Source organism: Juglans regia, chromosome 4 (assembly GCF_001411555.2).
Source record: "Juglans regia cultivar Chandler chromosome 4, Walnut 2.0, whole genome shotgun sequence".
NCBI lineage: Eukaryota > Viridiplantae > Streptophyta > Magnoliopsida > Fagales > Juglandaceae > Juglans > Juglans regia.
The window spans coordinates 26,771,078-26,787,974 of NC_049904.1; the positions used below are offsets into that span (position 1 = coordinate 26,771,078).

The 16,897-nt window shown below is 34.6% G+C and overlaps 3 protein-coding genes across 3 annotated transcripts; 1 reads left to right on the forward strand and 2 right to left on the reverse strand.

Annotated features, from left to right (window-relative positions):
* Positions 1–214: 214 nt before the first annotated feature.
* Positions 215–1,833, reverse strand: LOC109007116 (major latex allergen Hev b 5-like). Its single transcript, XM_018986659.2, has 2 exons — positions 1,711–1,833; positions 215–917 (listed from the first exon to the last, which is right to left on the reverse strand). Exons 1-2 carry the CDS (start codon positions 1,723–1,725, stop codon positions 462–464), a joined length of 471 nt encoding a protein of 156 aa, XP_018842204.1. The 5' UTR covers positions 1,726–1,833; the 3' UTR covers positions 215–461.
* A 4,442-nt stretch (positions 1,834–6,275) lies between these two features.
* On the reverse strand, positions 6,276–14,541 carry LOC109007117 (ER membrane protein complex subunit 3-like). The gene is made up of 8 exons (XM_018986660.2): positions 14,270–14,541; positions 14,078–14,171; positions 12,566–12,685; positions 12,356–12,404; positions 11,911–12,010; positions 11,741–11,802; positions 11,544–11,602; positions 6,276–6,725 (listed from the first exon to the last, which is right to left on the reverse strand). Exons 1-8 carry the CDS (start codon positions 14,419–14,421, stop codon positions 6,624–6,626), a joined length of 738 nt encoding a protein of 245 aa, XP_018842205.1. The 5' UTR covers positions 14,422–14,541; the 3' UTR covers positions 6,276–6,623.
* Positions 14,542–15,131: 590 nt separating this feature from the next.
* On the forward strand, positions 15,132–16,829 carry LOC109007115. Its single transcript, XM_018986658.2, has 5 exons — positions 15,132–15,570; positions 15,670–15,781; positions 15,885–15,966; positions 16,388–16,439; positions 16,532–16,829. Exons 1-5 carry the CDS (start codon positions 15,178–15,180, stop codon positions 16,682–16,684), a joined length of 792 nt encoding a protein of 263 aa, XP_018842203.2. The 5' UTR covers positions 15,132–15,177; the 3' UTR covers positions 16,685–16,829.
* The last annotated feature ends 68 nt before the right edge of the window (positions 16,830–16,897 follow it).

The window sequence follows — 16,897 nt, forward strand, 5'->3', positions numbered from 1 at the left end:
ATTAGACTTGTGTTAGAGGACCTCAAACATATTTTGAGAGAGAACAATTGTCTAGTGAGTGCATATTGTGTGAGATTTCTAGAGCTCTATGGACGTAGGTAATTTACTGAACCACGTATATTGTGTGTCGTGTTCTTGATTGTGTTGTTTTTATTTTATTTGTCATCGTTGGTGTGTGTGTTTTGCATAACATTTCACAACAAATTGTAGCAGAGGTGGGAAACCAAAAATCTCTTATGTTTAATACAAAAACAGTAAATTTTATTATTCAAGGCTAGAGATCACATCTCATCACACCATATCAAAAACCACCCATCCAGAGCCTTACCTCAATTTCAACCGTAATAAAAGTAAAAATAAAATAAAATAGAACTAAATAATAGCATACCAACTTTGAGAAATGCAACCTAAGAAGATCCAAACTAAGACCCTCTTCTTGTTTCACTTCTTTTATTGAACTATTACTCAATCCTCTCAACTGGAACTTCAGTGCTAGTTTCCTCTGCCGCTTCAGCTGGCTTCTCTTCCTCCACTGTTTTCTCTGCCTCAGCCGGGGCTGCTGGGGCCTCAGCCGCTTCTGCAGCCTCTACTTTGGTCTCTACCTTGTTCACCTCCTCAGAAACAGGCTCTATTGCCACTTCTCGAGTCTCTTCCTCTGTCTTCTCTGCTGCAGGCTTCTCTGCCTCAGTCTCCTTGGCTTCCTCTACCACTTCCTTGGTCTCAACTTCAGTTGGAGCTTCAGATTCAGCAGCGGCGGGTTGCTCTGCTGCTGGGGCTTCAGGTGTTGCTTCTTTTGTATCCTCAGTAACTGGTTCTGGGGCAGCAGGTGCTGCCACTGGCTCTTCTGGTGTTGTCTCCTTAGTTGTGGTCACCTCAGTTTTTTCATACTCTGGCAATGTTGTTGGAGCCGATGCTATCTGCAATACCCGATTTACCTTAAATGACAGAGATGAACCAATGCAAAAGTTCTTGAACAACTTTAAAACGACTTCATGCTTTGTATATCAAGCAGTAAAACTCAATTATGCAAAGCTGAACGTAAACAGAAGTTTTGGGACTAATAAGTAATAATACATTGAAAAAAAAGGCAATGACAAAGTAGCCAAGACAAATGTAAGACATGACATTACAACAAAAGTTCTCCATATCGTTCCTCTGTTGTATAACAATCTGATGACTGATGAGGTTAAAAACAATAAAAGAAAAGCCTTGGATTCATCAGATCAATACTCTTTTATCAAGGTTGATGGAACTGATCAGTCAAAAGAGCTAGATTTAGTTTGATACAAAGCGTTACCATAACTCTGATCAGATCGAGTTAGTGCTATACCTAGCACATGTTCATTACGATCTGTTGTCACAAAAAAAATAAAAAAATCTTTTTTTCTTCGGCAGGCAAAAGAAGAAAAGGGTAGCCGAAGATGGATGATCCGTCATTTGCGAGGAAGCTAGAGTGTGTGCGGTAAATACCAAAATATTTGACATATTTTCTCTGATCATATATGCTGATCAGGTTGATCAGACATGCAGGAAATCTACCATTGGTCTAAAACAAGAACCCTACTGCAAATACTTCAAACACTGTCAAAGATGGAATCATGGAATGATCTATCAGAAACTGTATGCAAATGGATTCTACGAAAAGCAGACGATATATATATGTATATATATAAGCAAAAGTGAAAGTGAAAGTAGTAGTTGAATATATACCTCAACAGTGGCCATTTGATATACAAAGAGAAGTATAAAAGAAGTTGGAACAGAGAACGGAAGGAGGAAGCGAGAAATATGATCAGTAGTTGATAGCTGAGGTGAGGAGCTGATCCGAGTGAGAGAGCTATATATAGAGGCGTGAGTGCTGTGTAAAAATAACAAAAGAGATGGAAAGGGAGGGAGTGTGATCAGCGCCAGAAGAATCTTTGCAACGAGACACCTCACTTCAGTACTGACACAAACTAAAGCACATTATAATTAGTAAGTCTAGCTGTGAATGTTTTCCTTTCTTCTTTCTTTCTTTTTTTTTTTCTAAAGAATTCAATGTATATATTTTCCCAAAATAAAAAAAAATATAAAAGTTAAGACAACGTCTCGTTTGTGTTTATAACTCTTTTTAACTAATTTTATTTTATCTAATCATTACAATTTTATCAAATTTTCACACAAAATAAAATAAATAAATCAACTTTTTCAAATTCTAAAATAAAAATAATATTAAAAAAATATATTCTAATAATATTTTAGAATATATTTTATTAATAATATTTTATTCAGCTTTCATTTCATTTCATCTCATCTTATCTGTAAAAACAAACAACGTCATATGTATTATTTATACCTTTAAAAAAGTTCCATTAATTGTGAATGCCAAATGGTGGAGACCATATATATATATATGTATGTGATATCAATATCATATCATGTGATATCAGTATCATATTTCATGTGTTATGATTTATTTCTTTAGCAATAATACTTTCCATTTTGAAGCTTAATATTTCTACTGATATCATAAATTTGAAATAATCTTACATGTCAATAACTTAAATAATAATCACTTCAAAATGTAATATATAAATGTGAACAATAGGGTAGGCACTAGGCAGTGCAATATTACAATCTGCTTTAGAGGCCAAAACAACATCAATAGCCCTCATCATAAAGTAAGTACTGTACCTGTGATGATAGTGTTTATATATATATATATATATATATATATATATATATATATATTTGTTATTTAAATACCGAATATGCTACAAATTTTATTTGCAATTTGAGTACCTGACTCAGGCAAGGCATAAAACCAGCATGGTAAGTCCAAATATGAAATATTATAAGAGTTTTGTTACTCATTATTTTATACACTATATTTATTTTTATTTTATTTATGTTAAATTAATTAAGTTCTTCTACTTATTATCTATATATCATATACTTGTTAAGGAAAAAAATAAAATAAAATAAAAAAAAATATGTGTGGTGTGTGATGTATGAATGATGAGTAGAATTTCTCAACATTATATATATGAAAAATTCTACCTATGATTCTCACACCACACATCACACATAATTTTTTTATTTTTTTTTCTCTTATTAAATGTGTGATGTATAGATGAAAAATAGAAGAAATTAATTAGTTTAGAAAGAATAAAATGAAAAAAAATAAAAATATGTGTGTGGACATAATTCAAGCTCTATATTGAATGAATAAAAATGTACCAATCAAAATCTAAAATACCCAAAAGATCGATTTAAGACTTAGGTTGCATTTGAATACTGAGGTAATCTCAAAATTTTATGAATAGTAATAAAAAAATAATGATAGAATATTAAATAATAATAAATAATAGATAAAAAATAAAAAAAAATATTATTCACTGTCCAAACTAATCCTTATTCAAGCAGACCATTAAACATTGATTTTTGGAAAAAAACAAAACAGGAGCACCTTTTACTTTAGGAGTTTGCCTTTATTTTTGGGGGGTGTTTCAATTGATTGTTCACCGTTTTTAAGGTTTTCTTTCACTGTCGAAATAGCAAATCACCACTATTTTTTCTTAGAAACCAAACACATTCCATCATGAATGCTATGTAATGGAGATGAACCGAAAAAAAGCCAACAAGCTGCCCTAGGGCGGTGCCCGAGGTGGGACCCTTTACCACCCACTGCGATCATTACTGTCCAGTCGGCCCCGCCCAAAATATAATATATGATGACGTGGCCTGCTTCTCCGTCCTTGATCCTGACCCTGCCCCATTGCTCCTAGCGTTGGGAACCGCCCCTTTTATAAAAGTCGGAACGCCGTTGGGAGGAGGGCCCACCTGTGGATGCTTTCCAGTTCGTATTCCTCGTGACTCCGGACCTATCTACATCCGTCGGATTTGCCGTGCTGGATCACAGTCAGTCCTATGATTCATTTAATATTATTTTCGAAATAATGATACAATGTAATCCTTACTTTAATCGATTTATTATTTTTATCTTTTAATTTAAATACATATATTCAAATCTTAAAGATAAAATGATAAAATTATTAGATAGAAAAATGTGATATAAGATTTTCTGGTGTTTATTAGTGATGTGATACAATTTTATTTATAAAATTTAAATTTGTAATTTTTTTATAAATTAAATGTTGTCTCATCAATAATGTAGAGTATTCATTATCTATATCGGTTTATGAAAATAATTTTTTATTTTGATATTTCAGGTCTTTTTTTATATGAATTTTCAAAAATATTTTCTTTGAATAAAAAAATAACTTTATAATAAATCTTTGAATTTTCTTTTAGATTTATATAAAGATCTTTATAAAAAAAAATTATTTTATACATTGAAGTGACTTAATATAATTTATAAAATGTACTTTATAATATAAAAAAATTATAAACTGATAGATAGTTCACAGTAAGTCATGTGAGATGGACACACTCATCAATTTTATATAATTTAATGATGACTATTTTTTCCTTATGATTCAGACATATAAAACGAAAAATTATTAAAATATATATATATATATATCACTAAACCATTAATTTCAGAGCTGATTATAATTATGAAAAAAAATTAAATTATGTATTTTTCCAAATTAATATAAAAAAAATCCTCAACAATAATACTTTAATATTAATAAAAAAAAACTTGTAAAAAATTATTTTTACCGAAAGCCTCACAAGGTGGGCTCATTGTATTCTTAAACTGTAAAGTTGGTGGAAAGTTGGACGGTGGAGTGGGGTCCCACCTAGATTATGGACCTCAGCAACGGTCATCGAGTGGTAGAACGCCACGTGTATATAGTCATCGAAAAATGGGAAATTTTAATTCGGATGAGGTCATCGAAGTGGGCCTACAAATATTTTGATGCCTATGTAGGACCCACTGTCCCATGCATAGTCAATACTAATTACTGCTATAATTCTCCGTCCCATGATTTTTTGTTTTAACGTTTCAAATGTTGATGTCTCCCCACGTGTATACACGTAGGATCATGCTGGCCAACCAAGGTATTAATAATTTTCTGCCATGCTTGCTTTGATTCACCACAGTGTACTGTAATTGGTCCCACTCCAATGGCTGCATCTTAGCTTTTATTATGCCAACATGTATTTCTTCTTAATTGCGACTGGTTTGGCAAACATTACTTTTCTCCACTCAATGACTCGTAGATTTCCCTCTTTCTTTTTACAACATCAAGAAGACTAAGAAGACGTTTGGATTCGAAGATGATTTTAGATGAGCTGAGATGAGCTGAGATGGATTGTGAATAGTAATGAGATGAGTTGTGAATAGTAGTGAGATTTATGAATTAAAGTTGCTGAATAGTAGTGAGATAAGTTGAGATGAGCTGAAATGAGTTGAGATGAGTTGAGATCACTTACGAATCCAAACGAATCCTAAGCATTAAGGTTTCGTGGTTGATTTATTTGGTATTAAAGTCTACCTCCATAAATTTTATAATAAATAAATAATTACAAACAAATAAAGTAAACCGTGACGTTGTCGCAATCTCAAAATATATTATCAATCCAAATATTATGAAGTTACACTTAAATATATTGAATCAAATTTCGTACAAAAGATGAGGTAGAAAAAAGTTATCATTTTTTTATCTTTTTTTTCTCCTCTCTTACTCGTGCCGTACCTATAATGTCTCAATAAAAAGTCTAAATTACATGATCTGTACTTTAAAAAGATTAGTCAATTATACAATTGGAACCATATTGAAATTTTATAAAAAGTAAGAACTTTTCATTTTCAAGTAATATGAGATTTTATTCACCACCTACTATTATCTTTATCATATAGGATATCACAATACCCTTACCGTTTAATAGTTTATAAATTTTATTGATATGTTGCTTAATTTGTCTTGTCAATTGAACTAGCAAGTTCCTGCCATTGTAAAAGGCGTTGCTCATGGAGTGGACCTTCCACTGAATATTTCAATTATCAATCAAAAGAGCTCAAAATATCCACCACTTTGGAAGCTCGTTTGAGTCGAAATTGCTGCGAGATTTACTAAATCGTTGTAATCATTGCCCACCTCCTTCAATTTTACGTTTTTTGTGACAAAATCGTTTTGTTGAACACCAGACTAGAGAGTTTGATCATCTCATCTGCACCCACTCTCTGTTTACAGACAAGTTATTTATGGCCGACTTATTTAGCAAGGCTTGAGCTATTTGGAATACAATAAACAACCCTATTGCTCATGGAGGAACTCATGCAGGAAATTGAAAAGCACCACATGAAAACACTACGGTCAGGTGCGTAAATCCGAATGCGGATTGGAGACCGTAAAGACAATGTTTTTCATATTCAGATGCAAATAAAATGAATCCATAGAATTGTTTTCCAAATGAAGCTTTGGAATGTTAAATAGAAATGAAGTGTTAGAATAAAGATAAACCCTTGGGGATGATTTATCATGCTGTTGTGAGAGTTTTGGGAGGCGCCACCAATATCCTTTTAAGGAGTACACCTAAAGATTAGAACTGAAAACATGGGGGAAAGAGCTGTGGAGCCATGGTCCCCATGGTACTCAAGATGTTGGTAACAACATGGGGGGAAAAAAACTGTGCTGTGTACAACCTCGTGAATCAGCAGACGCCATTCCTCATCAGAGAGCCTTTCTCAAAACCGCTTCAGCACGTTGCTCAAATTTGGGTAGGGCCCAGTCATGCTGAACTATGTCGAGACTGTCTTTCTCAGCCCCCAAACTCTGAAAAAGAAAGTCACCGAGGCAATCAATTTTTTGAAAGTTCACATATATCAAAAGAAAATGCTACTCTTCCAGCAGGAGCACCCACTGGAATTTTATTTTTTATTTTTTATTTTTTACCTAGTGATTAAGTAAGTCTTTTCTAATGATGTTGTAAATTTTTTATTTTTTAAAAAAATATTTAAAAGTATTAAAAAATACCTGTGAAAAAAAACAAAAAAAAAAACACATACAAAATACACTAGTGGGTGTCCCCAGTGGGAGCTCCCAGCAGTGTTTGTAGAGCCACCCTATATCAAATGTCTCATCTGGCAGAATTTGTTCCACTGAGAGTACAGTACCAGATATACGTATATGGAGCAATATCAGCTGAATCCCAGACAAAAAGTTTCAAATTAATTCATATTAGAATCCTACCGATTCCTAGGACTGTTCATCTGGGCCGGGTTTTTTCCCGGCCCGGCCCGGCCCGGAACCCGGAAAACCAGGTTCCAGTTCCAGGTTCCGGCCCGGATCAAACCCAAGCTGGTACCCACATGACTTAGCCCGGGTGGACCCGGGCTGGGTACTGGGTTTTATACCCAGTACCCAGATTTGAAACCCGGAACTCGGATTTAAAAAAAAAAAATTACGGGCATCAAAACGACGGGCATGAATCATTAGGGTTTTTCTCTGGACTTCATCTTCATCTCCCATTCTCCCTTGCGCCACAACTCTCAAGTCGACTCTCAACCTCTCTCTCTCTCATCTCTCTCTCTCTCTCTCTCTCTCTCGTCTCACTTAGGCACAGTAGCACAACAATACCGAGAGGTTTAGGGTCTGTAATGTCGTCCAAAACTGTATGTAAGACTTTCTTGAATTCTTCCGTCAATTGCTTCTGTTTTCGTTAATTATGTTGATTTTGTTGGCTGAAATAGCTTGATTTTGTTGAAGATTTCTGGGTTTAGCTTTGCTTGTTAGCACCAATACCTTTCACACACTGTCTGGTCTTGATTTGATTTGATTTTCACTTTGTTTATTTCCCCCAACTTGGAAGGAAAAAAAGGGACTATGCAACGAAACAACTGTTATCTAACAAACATGGGTATTATGTATATCATGGACTATGGGACTGTTCTGTTATTGACCAAAATGATATGCTTAATTCCCACTTAAAAGGTTATTGACCAAAATGATATGACCAAAGTTGAGACTGTTATGTTTTTGCCATGTAATGAACCATAAAATGCTAGAGTTTAAAATATTGATCCATAAAATGCCAGAGTTTAAAATTTTAAATATGCTCAAGAGATCAGAGAACCAAAAGAAAGAATGCATGCAACCTTTCATTTACTGTATGTCTGTGACTCAATACCAGACTTAATTGTTTTTCTCCTATAACCCCTCCTTTTACTGTGTATATCTGGCCTTTATTGGTACTTTGTTAACGGAGTGACTGTAGTATCAAAAATAATGATGGTCTGCTCTTTATCCAGGAAAAAGAAAGCTAAATACTTTTAAAGTTTCATGGCTGAGAAAATCCATGACAGTAAGTTGTGAATCACTATTAAATCATCCTGGAAACAACCAGAATTATTTCCATTAGCTTCAGAGAGCACAAGACTACTGCACTTATAATCATGTAATACACTTATACATCCTAATAAGATTACTGCATATCAACAGGAACACAGCAGCATATTTACCTTTTTCTTTTTTGTCGGTTCTGTTTCTTTATATGTGTGTTTCTTTATATGTTTGCATAATTTGTGTGTTTGATTATTTATTTTGTTATACTTGATTATTAGTGTTTGATTATTTATTATATTGTGTTTGGTGGTTTTTATTACTCAATAACAGATGGAAGAAGATTCTGTGAGTAAGTGCTTTCTTCTTGCATAATCTAGAGGCTACAACTATTTATGATGTTTAGAAAATGATTATCATTGCTTCTATTTTGATTGAGAATCCATTCATGCATGAAACTGAGATTCCATTGTCATTGTGGTTCTGTCCAGATTTTTAGAGTTTTAAGTGGTAGGGCTTGCTGTTTCCTGTTTGTTTGGTACTTATTAATGCCACCATTGGCAAATGTTATGTCCTCCCAAAGCTCAAAAATTGGCAAGCAGGCTGAGATTTATTCGATTAGCTATAATATATACATGGTAGGGCTTGCTGTTTCCTGTTTGTTTGGTACTCATTAAAGTGAAATGTTAATTTCTCTTACACACACGTCTTTGTCATGGCCAAAACTTTCAAGCTGTCAAAAGGTATGTGCAGTGTGAGGTATATACGACAGAGCACATCACTCCGAGCCATATGTTTTAACTGACTGAATAATGCTACCATTCTGGTCTATAGGCTCATAGGGCATGGATTTTGGCTGGTTGTTTGAACCAGGCTGCAATAAATTAAGGGCTGCTACCAAAAGATTTATAAAACAGTGGGATACTTCTTTTTTCCCAAGTAGAACAACAAAACCTGACCCAGCTGATTGCAATTGGAAGGAAGGAGGTTTTTTTTCCCTCTTATAGCATCTAGTTGGGATTGAGCTCAGCATTTAGAGCTGTTAGCTCCAAATGCTTAAAGCCTTCTAATTAATAATGATGGAGACAGTGGTGGGGTTGAAGGAAAATGGACTTGAGAGAGGTTTGATTGAGAATCCATTCATGCATGAAACTGAGATGCCATTATCATTGTGGTTCTGTCCAGATTTTTAGAGTTTTATTTTTGTCAAGTTTATGTACACCTATTATATTGCTTCTAGTTTGTACAGGTTGTAACAAATGCTCCTTTCCCATATGGCGTGCAACAGCATCAAATACTAGTTTCTGATTCAGCCAAGAGAGTTATCCTATGATTGTTGGAAGAAGAGCTAATTGATGGAAAAATTTCTGATTTTTTGCAAACAATTTGTTGTGTATTAGAGTTTGATTAAAGCAATGCATGTGTTTTGTAATATTCTTAGCAAATTAGTTCAAACAATGTAATATGTAGTTGATTGCATCTTGTATGTCGCATGCATTTTACATGATGAATATTGATTTATTTATTTTTACATGCATTTAGTTAAAAGTTAATTAATTGTTTATAGGCTTATGTTGTATTAAGAAGTAAGACTAAAAGAGATTTATATTGGTTTTCTATTGAGAATATGATTTGAAATTCTAAATGGAGAAAAAATATTTGAAGTACAATTATTAATAATAATAAAAAAAAAAAACCCGGATTTCCGGGTTTCAAAAAACCCGAATCTAGCTGGGTTCCGGCCCGGGTCTGACCCGGACCAACCCGGTCCGGGTTCCAGCCCGGGTTTGAAACCCGGGTCCCGATCTGGGTATACCCGGGTTGGAACCCGGATGAATACCCTTACCAATTCCTACATATTATTTCTAGGTTGGTCACTCACAATCTATGAATACATGTTGACAATAAGCATTTACGGCAACTATTGCAGATATTTCTAGATGCATAATCAGCTGTCCTAGTTCACTGGTCAAGACCAGTAGCTCTTACACAAAAGTGCAACCACAATCCCACCTAAGCTGACAATGCATGCTGATATATTTATATCACATAGAGATAGAGAGACATGGAGGTGGAGGAGGTCAGGTAATATGGGCACACGAGCAATAGTGAGAAGAAAAAGAAAGGTGGGAGGGGTGTACAGGAGCGGGTTGTTCTGTACACTTGAGGTGCTCAAAATAGCTGGCATTTCCCAACAAAAACCAACAAAGTAGGGTGTCAATTCAAGAACTACCAGAGTAGCCAAAAATTTAACAAGCCATGATCCTACACAATAAAAAGAGTATCTTTCGCTCGCTTATTATTTTTATTATTATTAGTATTGCTTTGTCTAAAAAAAAGGGAAAGAAATGAAAACGGTAGAATTTGGAGGTTGATTTCCAACGAAATACTTCCAAAAACAGACATTCTTTTATTAAATCTGGTGATAGTATTATTTTTATGCTCAAAATTTTAGTAAATATTACAAGTACTGCAGTGCTAAAGTTGTAGGAAGATATATGGCAACTTGATGAGTAAAAACTTCTTAAGCCTAAGAGCATTGGCATAAGCTCATGCACACTCCAACTGAATTTTAACCAGAAAACCCCCTTTTTCGATTTTATCCATCCACTATTCAAAAATACCACATATGAGTAAATCTGAAGTTTTTCTCTACTCTATTTAAATTATCTGTCCAATAATTTTATATTCATTTTGTCCAATAATTATTCTCACTTTCTTCTCTTGTGCACAAACAGCGCAAAACCTCCCCCTCCCCCAAACCATCCCACCCCATTCTGGTCGAAGAACTCAATCCTGTCTGGTTGAAATTCCACACAGAAAGTCTCAACATCCCCAAAATCACCAACAAAATCTCAGTCAACCTAGAAAATCCACCTCAACACCCCCACATGGGATCAGCCTAAACAACCACCACACCAAAAAATCAAGGAGTCATCAATGAAACCTTGAAGTTCGCCACTTGTTTTCATCCCATCGCCACCCACACACACCACCATCCCTCTTTGGAGCTCAACCCAGTGTTAAGGAATGCTGATACCCCAGGCTGCCAGGCAAAGCCAAAAAACCCATCCCACTTGTGTATACGTGCTCATGGACCAGAGAGAGAATTGGGCAATATTATTTAGCTTTGCTACAGCGTATCACCAACTTGGAGAGGCACTGTAGCTCATTGGTAATTTGGATTGGGAATGGCTAACTGGATGTGTGTAATTTCGGGGAATTCTATCTAAATTTTTCACAGCAATTCATTTTATCAGACCCAATGCAAATGCATTAATAAGGGCAATATCAAAAACCTTAAAACTGTACCTTTGTTGGATCAAAGCCAAACCCACTCATTTGCATCATACGCTGTGTGTCATCTGTGGCTGCATCAGAAAACACCATATGATAAATTCAAAGGGGGCATAAAAAATCTCAGCATCAGAGAAACTCTGAATTACAGCTCCAGGGCTTCAGGGTCTTTTTTATTTTTATTTTTATTTCCTGAGCTGCTTAATACTAACCATTTTCTTCTCCCAGAATGAGACTAAATAAACCTCTTAGTCCAAACAAATTGAGGAAATACCTGAAAGAATTTGTTTTGAATTATTAGATGCAACCAGTCAACTACACGAGGTAGAAAGAAATTTAAAAAATTTATTTAACTAAAAGAATCACAAGGTTTGACTCGTACCATGAGCGGCTACTGACATAGCTAACGTCCACGGTACTCAAGTCAATTCCATTCTGTAACATTGACCTAAACCTCTGAGTCAATGGAAATGGTATTTTAGCTGCAGGAAAGACAGGAATTTAGATAACCATTGCATGGTAACATCAATATATGGACATTAACAAAGAGAAAAGGATCAATCAAACAGTGAGTTTAAGACTGACAAGAACTGCCTAAATTCTGAGAGACACTGAAGATTCAAAATGGTAAAGAACGTTGAAATCACTATTGACAAAATGAAATATTGAAGGAAATAATTTAAAAAGCTAACATTTTTTTAGGTAAATAAAAAAAAATGAAGTGATGACATGCAACAGAAGAGAACTGAAGCGATTATTCCATATTTTTTCAAGATTGAAACCACAACCCATGCATAGGGAATTAACATAGTGGTATAGTGACAAACCTGCGACAAATCCTGAGAAGAAAAAGTTGACCCATGCAAAAGTAAGAGTCTGGCCAACAAGAAAACATTAATGTGATTGATTATCTAAGTCAAGAAATTACACCACCAACTAACAGTATGAAATTCAAGCAACCACCAAGTTACTGTAACAAAAAGATGCCTTCACAATGTCTTGCCAAAATAGAAGACAAACCATGCAACTTGCTATACCTGGGGAATAATCATTGAAAGGTTTTTCTTCATCATATCCATAGCCATATTTGGATCAGAGAACATTTGTGCCTGGGCATTTTGAGCCTGGCCCTTAGGAACATACAATAGCCCATTTTCCTGCCACATCAAACCATACATATAACTAAAATATCAGAGTCTAGACTAGAAGCAAATGTAGACGACAATCTATTCTAAGCAAATTTATTCCTTTTAGAGACAAGATAAAAAAAAAAAAAATACACATAATAGCCTGATTATTACAGCTGTAACACACATAAAAAGAAGTTTGTTTTTTTGATTGATTAGCACTTGGTGTCCGGGAACAGCGTCCCGACTAATCCTGGGAGTGCACAAACTCTCGGCAATGAGTTTTCCACAAGTGCATCTTGAGTAATTTAATGGAAAAATCCCTCAATCCGATAGTCCCTATAGATTGTTTAAACCCAAGGGGATTTGAACCTTAGACCTAAGGGGAGTATACCCCCAGGTCCAATGCCTTTACCACTTGAGCCAACCCCTAGGGATTAAAAAGAAGTTTGGTTTTTAAACAAATTTTTAGCAAAACATTTTTCTAGTAGGTTACTGTAACCAATATGTAATCGATTCAATTAGTACATAGTAATCTATACTTTTATGAATAGGTAGTTTATGAAGAAGCCACAACAAGAATTCAATTTAACCCCATAGAAATTTATATTAGAATTCGACTCTAAAACTAGCATAATCCATCTATCTTTGACTATGAGGATAATTGTGATACCCCATATAATAAGGATAAAGGTAGGTGGTGTATGAAATCCCACATTTCATGAGAAGGAGAAGTTATTGCTCTTTATAAGGTTCTAATGGGGCTCCAATTATATTATTAACTAGTCCTTTTGGAATATAGGTCATATGATTTGGGCCTTCCATTTAGGCGTTATGAATGATATCAGAGTCTATCCCAACCAGAAATATGGGATTTGAGCCATGCCACCTACGATAGACTAGCTCATTACGAAAGTCAGGAATTTAAGGTGGATAGATTGTGATACCCGTATAATAAAGATAAGGGTAGTTGGTGTATGGGATCTCACATTGCTTGGGAATGAGAAGTTATTGCTCTCTATAAGGTTCCAATGGGGCTCTAGTGGTATTATTGACTGGTCCTTTTGAAGTATAAGTCATGTGGTTTAGGCCTTCTATTGGAACATTACAATAATATTCGTTAGTTAAGAACCAAAAACTTGCACTTAAATTGGACTTCCGTCAGCATTAGAATCTTTTCAAGTCTTACTTAGAGGTTAGTACTAGATTCTCGAAGCTCTAAAAGTTAATAAAGACCACTTTATAATTTTTGTAGCACTCAAGGAATAAAATTTAAGAGGAGATTGCTCAAACAATCCATTACTGAAATCATATAGACTTCAAATCATTCTCTAATCTAATTTTCAAATAATCGTAAGCTTAATTGCCGAAATACAATAATATTACAATTCAGACAAACATATGTATGTTTAAACAATATACCTCATTGCTAAAATAGAGTCTGCGAGCACGAAACGACTTGGGAGGAATAAAGTTAGCGCTGGCACGTAAATTCCGAGCCCTAACGACCACTTGCCTGAAAAAGTTGACCACCACCACAAAAACTCAAATTTTCGTGTAATAAGAGAGCTAGACATACATATACGTGTGTACAGATTGGGGTTTTAGACATACCCTTCTTTGACGATTTTGGCATCGGGGACTTGGTTAGAGCGCATGAGCTTGGCAACGAAGTGACGGAGTACGCCGATGAGGACCATCACCACCGAAAGTGGGATCAGCACCCAGTCTCTGATCGCAGTGTCTAGCACCAGATCTTCCGCCATTGATGGACCTCGCAGACTATAGAGATGAAGGCCGTGTTTTCTGATTCTGTGATTCTGATCACTCTCCCTCGTCCCTTCTCTTTGTTATGCTTCGATGAACCTTTATGACATCGTGACGACTGATTACGGGTGTCACAGTCTTCATACAGTGCTCTTATTTTTTCAGTTACGGCGAAGTAATTCCGTTGTGCAAGTTTCCTTAACTTTATAACAAAAGCATATATGGGAGAATGAATCTGCTAAGTCGGAACTTGTCGCCGTAGAAGTTTTAAATTAATGAGATTATCTCCTAGAACTTAAGTAATTATATAGTCTTACGATGGAAACACTATAAACATAGAATTATTTTTAAAATTTATTTCTCAAATTAAATCATATCATATAAGTATTTTATTATATATATTTTACACACCGATTTAAAAATAAAATTTTTTAAATAAAAATAAAATATTTTTTTTAATTTTTAAGATGAAATTTAATAATAATTAATTAATATTATTTGATATAATACTTTACGCTATAAATTTATTTAATTATAAAATAAATCTGTCCTATCACACATCAAAATTTTCTCTCTCCAAGTAGGGTCACATGCAATTAATGTTTCAAGAAAGATACCTAGCTTGCTGCTGATGCATAGTCCAGCGTCTTGATTCTTTTTTTTGTTACATATGTTCCTGACTTTTCTTTCTTTAGGTATTTCTGTGAGATTTTGAATGGCTTTCCGAATCATTTCCATTTTTTCTTAACGTAGAAATGGCTTTGGTCTCTTTCCCCACCCCACAATACAGCAGTAGGCTAATCTCTTCTTCCCTTCCATATAGCTCTCTAGCAACAAGCAATACTGGAAAATCACAAGAGAATGGTTATGTTCTTCGTAATTTTCAGTCTCCAACTTCGTACCAACCTTTGGTTTATAGCAGCTTCTCTTCCAGGAACAGGCGTTTAGCAGCAGTACTAGTGCCATTTGATGCTAAAAGTAAAAACTCAGGATCAGGAGAGGAAGACCATAGAGCTCTGGAGACAGTCCTCAAGCTTTATGATGCAATCAAGAACAAAAACATCCTTGAATTATCTGATGTTATTGGAGATGAATGCAGATGCATCTGCAATTTTTTCTCATTTTTCCAACAATTTCAAGGGAAAATGGTAATTAAGAACTACTTGATCAGTCTTTTTGTTTGTTTGTTTTTATGAGCATGATAAAAAAAAAAAAAAATGCATTATTATGGCATTTCTTTCTTGCAGCAAGTGCTGTATTTTTTCTCCAATCTGATTAAAAGCTTGGGAAATCATGTTGAACTTGTTGTGAAACCAACATTCCATGATGGACTGAGTGTTGGTGTCTCATGGAGATTAGGTATGCTATCCATCTTCTTCTATATAGCCATGATATTGTCTATCTTCAGAGAGTTCTTTGACAGATTCTATCAAATTTCTTCTGTGGTGGTGTTTATGTACAGAATGGAACAAAGTACATGTGCCTCTAGGAAAGGGTTTCAGCTTCCATATATTGCAAGTGTACCAGGGGAAGGTGTACATAAGGTTGAACAGATATTCTGCCTCAGTTTTATTTATTTATATTTTTTTTTAATTTTTATTGTTTAGAAGATAGGGAGGATGAAATTATTATTTATCCTAAAAGTTTAAACTGATGAGAATATGTAGATTTAATTATTTTTATTATATTCTTAACATTTCTCCTCACGTGTGGGGTAGACTCTCTCTCAATAAGTGGGTCCAACAAATGAAATATTGAATTAGACAGGATAGAGTATAGAGTCAGGATTCGAACTAAAGACTTCTGTTTAGATACTACGTAAAATCACTACTTATCTAAAAAAAATTAACTAATGAGCAATTAAGTTTCAAAAATCAGAAAGAGCACACGTACGTGAACATTACATAAACAATTGCCCTTTGTTTTTGGCATTTTATGCGAATGATTTATTTTTCTACTTTCCAGAAACGTAGAGATGTTCATGGAGCCGCTGCTTCATATTGAACCTTTTAGACTGGTATGAGACTCATTGGTCCTTTCCTTTTCCTTGTTTCTCTTTTCTTTTCTTTTTCTCAATGTTAATATTTTTTTTTCTTTTTTCTTTTGAAGAAATTGATGGCATATGTCATGAATATGATGGACAAGATGGATACTTCCAAGGGGTCCAAGAGCAAAGCCGAAAGAGTTGTATATGTTTTACTCACTCTGTTCCTCATTGGTGTCTCTCTGTTCTTATTTAAATTCACTTGGCATTCATCTTAAGGTATGGACCATAGTGATGTGATTTTTATACCATTCGGTCCCCACAGAAAATGCAATTACCTTCGTGGCAGAAATAGTATAACCTCGGTTGCTAAATAACTTTAGTTAAATACACTTTTCATCTTCAAATTGCTGGTAATATATACTTTCCACCCTAAATTATCTAAGGGATACATTACAAACTCCAATATGACACATTTTTATAGTAAGAGT